We start from the raw sequence: 13,622 nt of genomic DNA on the forward strand, positions 1-13,622 counted from the left end.
AATTGGATTGGGGGACAGAGCTTTCCCATCTGCAGTAAACAGAACAGGAGGTGGGAATAAAATGTAGCTTTCTCAAGGAGAAGCATTCTCAGCTAGCAGGAACTGGTGTTGATTTATCATTGACACTAAATTACTTCAGGCAGGAGCAAATTTAGAATGCAATGAGAACAGGGGAATGGCAGAAGAAACTCATTCAGCCCACTCTTAAATATATTGGCTCCCTTTACAGGGGTACCAACTAATTTTTAATCCAGGTTTGTATTGCATTCTTTGGTTCATCAAGCCCAATGTTCGTTCCACTTCATAGTTATCAAGTATCCATACCGTGAAGTCATCATGTGTTGAGAATTCTGACCACGGGATTCTGAAAATAAGGTATTTATAGTTCAGCAAAAATAGTTCCTAAAAGCTCTCAGATTTTCAATACAAAACAGTTCACGGTTTTAAAAATCTCCACTAGGTGTTGCTCCTGATTCACAACTAAAAAATAACTAACACTTGTTCACCACTGGATTAGAGGCTGGTATTCTATATCACATGTAGAAAATGCTGCATATCAATCTGTCTTTAAATTTTTGTGGCAACGTTTTTTTTTTTAAAAAGAGGCTTCTGTGTAAGTAAAAATGGTGCCAATGGTGTAAATAACATTTTAAGTAGTTTGGCATCTTGGAAATCTGCTGGATTTACTGAGAATTGCCACCACGTAAGATGGGTGAGGAGACTGTTTTTAGAGATCTATAAATGTAAAGTGACTCATAGAAATACAAGAAATTGTAACAGTGAATGAACAGCTTGTATATTGTATTGTGCATATTGACCAATATGTCAACATTTCATATAATATGAAAAAGTTACGGACCAGCTAGCAAAAGCAGGCAATGCCTGTGTAAGAGATTTCAGACTACGGGCAACTATGGTGGCACGAAATCTTGACGGGGAAGAAGTCTGCTGTGTTGAAGTAATTTAAAAATGAGTCTTGGCTGTAGAGCTCAGTTGACCTTTAAGCATTTTTTTGTTTTCGTTTTGTATGTACTAAAATAAGCAGGCCCAAGAAGAACTGTGTTGAGCTTGACTCCCATTGACTGCACTCATGCAATTTTCTTGGTAGCATCATGGAAGGGCTCTCTTTCAGGCCTTTCTTTGACTTCCTGGTCTAGCCAACAGAAAATCCAGTATGTTAGGTCTAACACAATTTGTTAAAATTGGCACAAGGGCAGCTAAATTTATCAATAGCTATTTATCTATTTTTGCATCCTAGGAAATTTCTAGATACTGTTCTGGAACTTGTAGACTAAATATTTATTTATGGAAAGTGAATTTAACTGGTAAACTGATGAGTAGTAGGTACCTCAAATCGATCATTTTATGTGCTTGTTTCTAACCTCTGGTGTGAGTTATGTAGTCATACATACAGGCCCAACTATTATCTGAATCTAAAATAGGTCACTAAATTGTGGGAAAAGGTACTGTTCTGTCTGAAATAAATGTGTCCTTTTTTCAGGGATAGTATACTTTCCGGGGGGGTGGGGGGAGTGACACAAATATGCCTATCTAAATAATCTATGATAATCTGTCAGCTAGGAGATGGTTAAAAAAAATGAGGAAATTGAAAGTTAGTTATCTAAGCATGGGCTATTCCCCTTTTTCTCCCTCAGGAATACCTAAAATAATCAAAAGATACACAAATCTAATTTTTAAATCTCAAAACTGTCAAGCAAGCACCAGAATATTATACTAGAATACAGAGTTGCTTGCAAATAATGCAAAAATGCTAGGTTTTTTAATGGATAAAATTTTATGGATAATTTTAAGGCCAGTAACTGGGTTTACAAATTAAACCCTTTTCTGGCAATCCTGTTGGCGTAATGCCAGATATTACAGAGAAAAGGTATCAGTTAAATATTAAAATATTTTTTAAACTATTTCTTTGTATCTTCTGACATAGAATAAGTTATGAATTGAAGTCACTTTGGCTATTTAGGTTTTAAATAGGCGGATTTCCATATTGTCAAGGCAGTGGCTAGTGTAGCTTTATTATTATAGAAGAGAAATAAATACCTTTATGACCATATCACAGATTAATACTTGTGTTCCACATCTGTTGTTGGAAGATTCTACGTAGCTCAAGAATTTAGCCTACAGGATAATGAGTGGTTCAAGCAGATGTTTGATTGCAGCTAGCCCCTTTTTCAAAGATACAGCACTGAGCAAGATGAGATATTAGAATGCTAATAAATCTCAAGGTAAGGATACTGATTCTGTCAGCTCTGATTTTCATTAAACGTACTATATAAAGCCTTTGCTATTTATAAAATCCAGTGTTTATTTCCAGTTTGCTAAAAGGTGTGAAAACAAAACGGCTCCAACAACCATGAAATTAAACATGATACATGTTTACATCAATCTAGGAAACAGAGAGAGAGACTTTTATCCTTCTTTCAAACCTCCTTAATTTGGTGCTTCCCAGGTGTAGTTGGCTCTTAGCCATGCTGGGGGTGATGGGGGTTGTAAAGTGCACTTGGCAGATATTAAGATTGGGGAAAGCTAGGCTAAATTACACCACCTGAATTCCACAATCTTTCTATACCAAGTATATATTTAATCTGATTTCATCCAGTTCTGTGAATTAAGTAGCAAGCACACATTGTGGATTATCACAAACTGAATATAAAAATTTAGATAGCTTCATAATTGTGTTGAGAAATAATAGTAATACTGATTTTAAAAAAAACCTCTCTGCCTAATAAATCTAATAGGTGAATACAGTCATGGGAACCTGAGCTATCAGTTCCAGGTAGAAAATCAGCTTTCAGTTGTTTATGGGGCGGCGCCTCAGAATGTGGTACATTGACACAATTTAGATCCAGAAATCTTGGTAACTGATTCTTCTACAAGCCAATATGGTTTTGGTAGTGATGTAATAGATTCAGAACCAGAGTTTTCCTGCTGGCAACAGAATCACGGATGTTCTGCAGCTATAACGTTCCTTTGTTTTCCATCAGTGCAAGATTGATCAAATTACTTATGTGAAAAAATAAATAGTGTACTCTTGTCATTAAGCATCTGTCACCAGTGATAAAATCTGCTGAATGTAACAGTGGTATGAAGTTCAGCCACATTCAGGCAATTTATAAAATATCACGCTGCTTTCTTGAACTATCTTCTGTAGATAGCAGATTTTCTGCAACAGATCAGCATGCCTATAATAAATCAAAGGAAACAATTCTCAGTATTTTGTTTAGACAAGATTGATATACATACTCTAAGAGGAGAGATACATAATCAACAATATCACCAGGCTGGATTGTATCAGTTCAACATGGAGGGCTTGTGTGCTTTAATGTGCTTGTACTGTATAATAACAATCATTTGGTGCTCGTAGATAAGAAAATGTCTTATCTATTCACCTTGGCATGCTGATTGTCTACCAGCAGGAAGCTTTTAACATATTCAGTCATTTAGTCTGAAACGGGGAAACTGCATTAGGTAGCTCTGATCATACCATTTATTTATTTACAATTTATAAGGTTGCCTAACTCCATAGTGATTTTGGGCAGCGTACAACACTAAAAACAGCATGAAAACAATATAATAAAAAAAAAGAAAAAATGATGTTTAGACAGAGTAATGAAACAGCCACATATATTTTCAGTGGCCTCATTTCGATGTTAAACAGGAGAAGTGAGAATACTGAGCTTCGGAGCTTTGGGCTCAATCTCTCCCCTCCCACCGCTGATAGCAACCAACCACAGGGAAAGGAGAACTACCACAATATGGTACCCCCCTCTCAGTCCCCACAGGCGGTCCAGTATTAATAGCCAGGATGGTTGTACTACCCTGTCTTGGTTCCATCAATGGTCATCAACATGTACCATCAGTGCTGTTTCACTACTATGCCCCAGTCTGAAAACTGATTGAGAAGGGTTTAGATAATCTGCTCCCTCCAGGATCATCTGAAGCTGTAGTGAAGCTGTAGCCTGACCACCTATTCAGCAACCTTCCCTAAAAAGGGAAGGTTGCAGACTGGATGAAGATTGTCCTGGACTGATGGGTCCAGCAGTGACTTCCTGAGGAGGGGGCACACCACTGCCTCTTTCAAGACAGGTTGAACCATCACCTTCCTCAAGAAGGCTGACACTACCACATTAAATAACCTTCAAACTGATCATTTTTATCTCAAGGAAGTATTGAGTTCTAATTTTAAAATTTGTGCACAGCATATGTAATATAATGCCCAATCTCAAATATATTGTCATAGTAGTTATGATATACAGTATACAGTAAACATATAATTCCATATGTACATTAGTTTATGCTAATAGAAATAACATTCCCCAAGATCTGCAATAGACTTTTTGGTGACTATTTCTCCTGTAGTATACAGTTGCAAAAACTGTATGTTAAAATGTATATTGAGAAAGAAAGAACGGCTTTAACCCCCTAAGAATTTTATAGTACAAACCTGCACTTCCTGTCTTTCTAGGAGAGTTTCTGTTCCATTCTGATCCATCACGTGCGCTGCCATGTCCCTGTTGACTGGAATGTTAGACTTTTCATTCTCCCATTTTGCAAAACCTTTATTCTTTCCAGCTTTACCATGGAACTTGGATTTCATTTTGGGGAAAGTGTGTGATCCTGAATCACCCCAACCTGGTTCATTCCACAGTGGTTCGGTCTGAGTGGCTTGACTAGTGGTTACCCGCTGGAGATGAACCGAAATCTTCTGAGAGCAGCCGGTTACAAGTGTGATTGCTCTGCTGTCAAGATCCTGATTTTGTGGGGTTACAGTGGGGAATTTAAATACTTCATCTTGTACTGCAATATAACAAAGTGCAAATCAATTAAGTTAATGTTAAGTACAATATGGAACAAACACTGGCTAGATAGCAAATTAGTTTCAGCTAGGAAAGATGAAAGCACTTCTGAAGGTTTTCTTTCAACACTGAAAAGTTTGTATATTGCATTTGTAATTTACAGGATTTTTCTTTAAGGAGTGTGTGTGTATACATATTCATATTCATATTCATTCAGTCATTCGTTCTTGATTTTGATTTTGAATTTGCTTTCATTTTGCATCCACACTCCAGTTTTGATGGAATTTTAACAGTATTTTAGATCTGTCCATCATACTGATAAATCACGAAGGTTTTAGCTACTTCCCCAGTCTAGTTTGTTCTAGATGTGTTAGACTACAACTCTCAACATGACAGAACCTACAGTAAATACTCCTGGGCGGCATAGGGTTGGGGAAGGCTGACTTACAGTAACCAACGGTTAAAAATGTGACATTTGATATGTTACAGAACAAGAAACCTACCCCAAGCCATCAGTTTAACAATCTTACATTTAAAATCCCAGTAAGAAAATAATCTTACAAATTTCTTCAAGCCCAGCTAATCTCAGTTAAAATTTTTACAAAGAATGTCTTTCTTCCAAAACCATAAATAGGTCAATGCAGTCAATAGCATTAAATGTCTTATATTCAACCATGTTTGAGTTTCACACTATCAGTCTAGATAGCAAGCAGGCACATTTTGAAGCTCTGTATGTATCTTATGGAAAAATTGCATTTCCAAACCCATGAAATGTTTTGCTATTTTTTGCTGTTTTGATTAATACAAAAGGAAAATCAAATCTATTCCCTAACTAAAGCAATGGGTAGAGCTTTATTTCATATTCTTTCTAACTTGTCCTATTTCCTCATCTGATAAAATTACATAATCTAAATCCAAGACTGTAAAAGGCTTCATTGATAGGAAATTATGCTTAACATATATCTTCTTATGTTTGTTGAAGTATTTATAAGCTATCTTTCTGGCCCAACTCCACTCCTTATGATCTATGATGATACTGTCTTAATTCTTCTGAGGAACTTTTTCACATATGACCTTGATCTTTTAACCAAGTTGTTTTTAAAAAGAGTACTGTAGAGAGAAATAATCCAGTGGTGCAATCCCTTGCATTCCGTCAGTCTGGTTGCCCTGCTCATCAGCTTCCTGCAGCCAGAAAGCAAAAAGCAAAAGAATTTGGCAGCCTCATAATCACTTTAGGAATAGGATGGCCAAATGAGAATGATACCATCAAGAAGATTTCAAAGATGCACAATGGTACCTGACTGACTGGTTTAATCCTAGTCTGTTCTAGTCAGATGAGTGGAAACCTGACTCTGCAACAGGCAGCCCTGGTATTTTTTTTCCTCCTTGTATTTCCAAAGTGAAAATCCTAAAGTCTTCCACTGTCACTGTTTTGGATGTAACATTTCTAGCCAGGCCCATCCAGGAAAGACCACCATTCTAAAACTTCCTTCCTCCTCCACTTTTGCTTTTAGATTCAGACAGATTTGATTTAAATAGAACTGAGCCTGGAACTGCGGTGTTTTGATCTTCCTTCCTCTGTGCTCATCATGAGCCGGAAAAAAACTCCAGAGAGGAATACGGTTGGCATTACCAGTGTTTCAAATCTTTCTAATCATAAATCATACAGTAATCTGTACAGAATGTTTATGTATTGATGCATCTATTCTTCCTTTATATGACTTATATTCTGCCTATAGGTTATTCAAGACAACTAACTCTATGCACGCGTAGGGGTAACCGCCAGACAGATGACATTGGTGTAGAATGCACTCCCTTGGGAATTGTGTTTAGTTCCCACTCTTTCCCCTTTCAGGAAAGTCTATCTTTGATAGACTATCTGTGATAGACTTTCCCGAAAGGGGAAAGAGTGGGAACTAAGCACAATTCCCAAGGGAGTGCATTCTACAGCAATTCTACAGCATTCTACACCAATGTCATCTGTCTGGCAGTTATACACGAGAGCATTTTTAAAAGATATTCTTCTGCTGAGCTTAGTTTGAACAGATACATATTAAGATGGCCTGATTCTCTGAGGGACTGCCTAACAATTTAAAGCTTTCAAGGTGAAAGCCAATACTTTAAACCACCATTTCCTTGACCTCTCCAAAAGAGGTCTCTTTGCACATCAGATAACTACGTTGGAAATGATCTAGGTGAACATAAGAATCACAGACTGTAAATTACTGTTGTGGCACAATTGCCTCTAAACAAAAATTGAACTCTTTGTCTTGGATACTGGGCCTCACTTCAGCATACTTGCAAGCAGCAACCGCACAAATCCCCTTGTTATACTGACAGCAGGAATTCCAGATGAGGTGCAACACTGATGATGAAAGTTGCCATGTAATCTCTAGAAGGTGTCTGCAGTTGCTGCAAGTATAGGTCACTACTCTGGTTTAAAGATCTATCCCTGGCCTGAAATGGGAGTATTGGGAACAGCAGCCAGGCATATTGAGCCACATGAATCTCATTAGAGAGGATACCCCATTAAAATTTTTAATGGTAGTGGTTGTATCTACTACCATGCCAGGCTTTCTTAAGAAGCTGAGCAAGCTAAACTAATAGGGTCAACTCAGGCTATATAAAAAGCTCTCTATTTCATAAGGGCAATAATGAGTGCATTCAAGACAATCATTTCAAACACGGTTGGGCCATGAAAGGCATGGGTTGAACAATCAGCCACGAGACATTGTGTCTTCTCTTACCTGCAGGCAGTGATGGACTATTGGGCAAAGAACCATGACCGCTGTTCAGTGAAGTCCCTCTGGCAAATTTCCTGCAAGCTAGAACTAGCAGATCTCTGCACTGTTTATGGCAGTTGGCACCGCAATCTGGAGCAAATCACCAGCAAAGGAACAAGGAATAGTTCTGGTAAACTGCTCTTTCCAAAATGAGATGGGCCAGCATAAAATCTGACATTTACAAAAACTTTGCAAAAATTAGAAGTAACAATCCTAGATAACTGATATTATGTGGATGGCAGCAGAACTGTCACCCTGAAAGGAGCATCGGGTTCAGGGCCGCAACTAGGGGGGGCAAGCGGGGCATGTGCCCCAGGCGCCGTGCTGGGGAGGAGCCAAAATGAGCACTGGGGGGGGCGCTAAAATGGGCGTGGAATCCATGTTTGCCCCGGGTGACAGAGACCCTAGTTGCAGGCCTGATCGGGTTGGCTATATATTCCTAGGCCTGTGAAACAATGGCAGAGATATTTACTCTTTCCAACTGTTTTGGCACATACAATGCAGCATGGATAGGTTGCGAAATGGTACAAATATTGCTATGGAGAAAGTATGTTTGGAATCTCATGGGGAGGTCTCTTATAGTACATGATATGGACTGAAGAAGAAGCTGGTAGAAGGAAAAAGATTAAAAACTCCTGTATCTACTACCACTTCATTCCAACTCTCACTCCAAAAGATTTTTTTCTAAGAAAAGCAAGAGTTCTACATATAGATTTATTCATTACTTTAAAATGTCTCTCACTCACTCACATACCCCCCTGTCTCAGAGTATTAGTAGCTTTCATATAACCAAACAGTTTCCCAATTGGATAAGATCAGTTGATTTTCAGCATAAAAATGTAAGCAAAGTGAATAGCATTGCAAGGCAGCTAAAGTAAAGCGTGTTTGAATCCCAGTTAATTTAACGGGAGTTTAAGGCCATTAAATGTTAGAAAGAGGAACCTGTAAAAATAGTAGACCAACCTATGCAGTCTATCCTGTCAGTATCTCGAGTACCTCAACTCTCAGACCACGTGACACCCTCCATGCTATTTTCCCTCTAAAATGCATTTCCCCAATCCTGATTGCCAGCTATTTCAGCCAGTTGCTGCTCCATTATACTGCCAAATGTAATGTGTTGAAGCATTATCAGCCTCGTTTGTGGGCTGCTGTTAAGGGAAGGAGTGTGCTATTTATATATGTTGGGAAAATCAAGTCAGGAAGTATTCTGCACGCATTCTAAAACTGACTAGAAAGGATGATGATCTGTTTTCTTGATAAGATTAATGGGTGAATGCTACTAGAGAGTGGAAAATTGCCAAGAGGCAGGCAGGAAGGTGAGAAGACTCCATTTTTCTGCTTCTTGCAAAGAACTGGAGGTCAGGAATGGAAGACTGGTTAAAACCTATATATGTTCGCAGAGTAAAAACTGGACTAAGACTAAACAAGGCTGGAACCAGGAAGTGTAGCACCTCCTAGTTCTCCCACTGCTATGTGGTGTGTGCCTCATGCTAACATTATAAACACATTTGGTGGTACATGAACCTTCTAAACAGCAATGGCACTTTGGAAAACATCTGCTACCCTGGTCCTTCACACACAGAAGCATTCCCTCACTTCCTATATCCAGTTTTCTTGATCAAGGAGCCAGCCAAAGAAACCCTCCTCCAAGATGGTCCATTCTATGCCCCAGTTTTCTGTTTTTCCTGACTTTCAATGTTCTGTGATTCTGAGCAAGCTCACACTTCATAGGCATGGATTTTAAATCTCTCTCTTTCTCTCTCTCTCTCATCTTTCTATCTCATCTATCTATCTATATCTATATCTACATCTACAGTATCTATCTATATCTATCTATCTATCTATCTATCATCTATCTATCCATCCATCCATCCATCCATCCTATCAAATCTACATATCTATCTCTAATCTTGATTTCTTTGGTTTACTTCTGAAACAAATGTCTATAGTTTTGCAAAACTCTGGGTTCCCTTTAGGCAACTTGTTTTCCACTAGCTTTCTCCAGATGACTTTGCTTTTAGCGAAGGTAATGTTCAATGGCAAAAACTGATGCACAGCCACAGTAGATAACTTGAACTAGTTTTAAAAGAACCTAATCATTAAAAATAAACGGAACAACAGTTGAAGAATCTGAATGGTTTCACAGTCTGCAAATTATGAAGCCTGCATCCCTATGTGCATCTACTTTGAATAAGAGTACCCATTGCACCAGTGGATTTAGTTGGAGTAAGCATGCATAAGGCTGGCAATTATCCAGATTAGTCTGAATGCAAAAATGTAGTGAATGGCACTTCTTGCCAACAATCAAAAGACCGAGTATTAAAAAAAACTAGAGACTATATGGCCATGCATGATTTACAGTACCTTTGCATTTGTAGCCTTGCTTGATTATACCCCAGAGCTGTAATTAAAGACAAAAGAAATAAAAAAGAAAGCCGGAAGGAACACAACCTCCTTATGATGGTAGTAACAATGGCTACAAAAGCACAAACAGGAAATTACTCCACTCAACACCCTTCCTGTTAGAAAGAGCTATCCATTCAGCTGTGAGGCTCTCACATTTCCACTGCCTACAGATGAAGCAGCACAGAACTGATTCAACAGATTGCCACTTTTTCCCCAATGAATGGGAATGAATCAGCAGAAGCGCTCTTCATCAGCATCTGTTTCTGCATTTCTGATATACCCATTTTCAGAGACTTTGGATACACCATAGACTTTGATTTTGTTACACTGAAATGATACAGAATATAGACACATACTGTACATACACAACGAGACTGCAATCCTGTACTTACTTATCTGGAAGAAGACACACTCAACTCAGTGAGGCTTCCTTCTTTGAATAGATATGTATAGGATTGCACTATTGAACTCTGTTATCTTTAATCATAAACTCCTGAGTTTCCCAGATGGGGATGAAAGGCACTGTGCAACCATTCTGTCTTCCCCTTATTACAGTCAGAAAAGCAGAAAGCAGCGATAGTGAAAAAACACAAGAATGAATGAAATAACACCAACTGGACCACCTGTAAAACTCCATGGAGAAGGCAAAGCACTTGGACAACAAAACCTTGCCTACTCTTTTATGTTTGTGCAGTGTGTATACGCGTTTGACATTATTCAGGTTTTTGAAACAGGGCAGGATCAAAGTATGACTGTGATATTTTTTATGTCTTAGTCCACCTTAATCTCAACACTGCACCATTGTATACTTACAAATCCAGCACAATGCTCACAGAAAGTTGGCTTAAGATAAGTCATCTCTTGGAAGTTATGTATAAAACCTGGTCCCATTTTGCACTGTAGCTGTGATTTAGCTCTTAGAAAATATGCCATCATTTCTCCTTTGCTGATAAGACCATCTCTGTTAAAAAAAGTTAGGGAGGGAAGGGGAAATCAGTCATCACCATGCTACAGAAAACGAGAGAATCCTGGCTCCTTTCCCAGGGGCTTGATTTCTCCAATTTCAGAAAAGGCGGTACTTCAATAAATACGATTTCAAAACTTTCTGATACTTGTTTTGGCCAAGAAGAATGTTTTAAGCAGAATTTTGCTCAGGAACACTCCTGCTGGCAGAGTAAAAGCTTTGGATCCAACCTATTGTATATCCTTTCCCCCAGGTAATTTGATGTTGGTGATGCTGAGTGATAAAATCTACCCATGTGACCATGAACTTTCAGCACTAATTGTTTATAAATTTTCCTTGGGAGCTAGGGGATCAGTGTTCAGGTTGTGATCCATCCATCCATTTGTATTAAATGGTCTAAAGAAAGGTACTGTAATGCAAAATGGGAATATCAGTCATCTGTCCCTTGGAGAATTGAGATGATGACTGAGAAGGGGGAAGACTGGTACCAGAGGTAATTTAAAAGAAATGAATGCTGATTTTTAAAAATTTATTCATAAATTAAGATTGCAAATCTGTATAAATGTAACTCAGAATATGCCTGATTGAGCAAATTAGTATTTACACCTGATAAATATGCACACAAGTGGCAGGGCCTTGCTGGCCTTGGCTGAGTTCCAAAAAGCTCAACTAGGCACAGTAGTTGTTGGAAAGCTAGCTAGTAATTGGAAAGGAGACCACCAGGAAATACCAAGGGTACAGGTTACAATGGGAAATAAAAAGAACATCTTGGAAGAAGACAGTGTAAACCATTTCTGTATCAATCCGAAGAAAGTCAGAAACTGAGGGGGACTCAAGGGAATCATTGCCCTTCAACACGCATGGGGCTACACTGAAAATAACACTAAGAGGAGGTCACTTACTGATCTTTATCTAATACGCAGAATGAGTCCAGAAAAGGAAAATTTGCTGCTATACTTTCAAAGTCTTCTTGTGAAATATAGCCATCATGGTCATGGTCATAATTCTTAAAAACAGACTGAAGATGCAAGGAAATAGGAAAAAGAGAAGAAAACGGCAAATTATTATGGACAACAGAGCAGATTGGAACATCCTAGAATCAAAGCCCAGTATAAATGCAGATAACAACTGAATGAGAGGAACTGCAGTAAGAAAAGGTAATTATGCCTACCATAACTCATACAGAAGTATCAGAAGATGTCACAAGGGGATGAAATTAGATAATTTTAGATCCTGGTCTACAGAGCTTTGAACATCACCCTTAGCTACACTGTGCCATGAGATAAGGAACAAGAGTTCTAAAAAGGAGAAGCTGTTTTTTATAATATAGGATTGATTCATATTGTTAATTAATTTTATTTATTTATCAAATTTATAAGGCCACCCATCTCACACAAAGTTACTTGGGCGGTGTACAGTAAAACCAATGATTAAAACAGAATATAAAAACCAGTTAAAACAAATAATTAACATAAGTAAAAACAAGATTGTGAGAGGGTTAATTAAGATGTTATACATGGTGCAATATTAGGCAAATTCATCCAGCCTTCTCCCCAGCAGGTTCATCTTAGGTCAGTCACCCTTTCTCAGCCCTAGGAAGGAGGCAATGGCAAATCACTTCCAAAATCTTGCCAAGAAAACTGCAGGGACATGCCCAGGGACTCTCCAGGAGTCAACGCTGACTGGAAGGCACACCCACCCACAATATGTAATGGCATAAACTCTGGCTTTGCACAGGATGTTCCAGATTTGGAAACTCTAGTGTAAGCTGTGCTTGCTTGTGAATGGCCTGACATTTTTTATTTAATTAATTGCTATACCATGGACCTGTATTTAAAATTTAGTAATGTACCACAAATATGATTACAGTCAATTAAAAGCCACTGAATATTGTGGAGCGAATAAGAAAATACAGAACATTCACACAGAGCATTCACAAGGCCTAGAGCCAAAGATTGCTTTGCTGAAATATTCAAATAACTTAATATAGATCTATGTTCACATATATTCATATTTAGAAGATACTCTTGAAAAATGAGGCTTCATATTTGCTAGCATCAGTACATTTACATGTTACCTTTTCTGCATATGTACTCAGAAGCAAGCCTGACCTTGTTCTCAGGCAAGGTACATGTGGATTACATTGTTATCACTCATTTGCATTCATGCCTTCATGAGATGAGTGAGAAGGTAAGAAAATTGGAACCCTGCTGCCAATACTTACATCAACTAGCTTTTGGATATGTTTATTAATAACACTTGGGTCAGGCTTTGGTATTACCCCAGATGCCCACTCGAGGGGCACGCCTGGCTTAGTCGGGGTTGTTGGAGAGGTAGGCTGTGGTGAAAGAAAACAGAGAAGCATTTTTTTTAGTTTTCATTATGAATGAAGTGCAGCAGTACCTGATTTCCTGCAAGTTTTCTGAGGAGCTTTTTTAACACACACATGCACACCCCCCCTCCAGTCAAAGGTACATCTTAGGCAACTAAGTTTTCCCTAGTAGTTCATTCCAATTCAGTCTCTACAGTAGGGATGGGACCTCAAGGATCATCCATTTTAATCTTCTGCAATGCACAGTAAAACCAACCGGCCCATCCTTAAGGGGGTATCCAGCCTCTTCTTGAAAACCTCCAGAGACAGAGAACCCATAATAT

General features: G+C 38.4%; 1 protein-coding gene across 2 annotated transcripts in view; it reads right to left on the reverse strand.

Annotated features, from left to right (window-relative positions):
- Positions 1–2,298: 2,298 nt before the first annotated feature.
- Positions 2,299–13,622, reverse strand: part of RASGRP3 (RAS guanyl releasing protein 3) — a 32,556-nt gene continuing 21,232 nt past the window's right edge. For both annotated transcript variants that reach the window (XM_063305347.1, XM_063305338.1), the window contains 7 exons: positions 13,192–13,305; positions 11,870–11,985; positions 10,817–10,964; positions 9,962–9,998; positions 7,562–7,687; positions 4,463–4,815; positions 2,299–3,200 (listed from right to left, as the gene is read on the reverse strand). In XM_063305347.1, coding sequence (XP_063161417.1) covers positions 3,192–3,200; positions 4,463–4,815; positions 7,562–7,687; positions 9,962–9,998; positions 10,817–10,964; positions 11,870–11,985; positions 13,192–13,305 — 903 coding nt within the window. In that variant the 3' untranslated portion in view covers positions 2,299–3,191. The remainder of the gene's footprint in view (positions 3,201–4,462; positions 4,816–7,561; positions 7,688–9,961; positions 9,999–10,816; positions 10,965–11,869; positions 11,986–13,191; positions 13,306–13,622) is intronic.

The sequence above is a fragment of the Candoia aspera genome, chromosome 1 (genome assembly GCF_035149785.1).
Source record: "Candoia aspera isolate rCanAsp1 chromosome 1, rCanAsp1.hap2, whole genome shotgun sequence".
NCBI lineage: Eukaryota > Metazoa > Chordata > Lepidosauria > Squamata > Boidae > Candoia > Candoia aspera.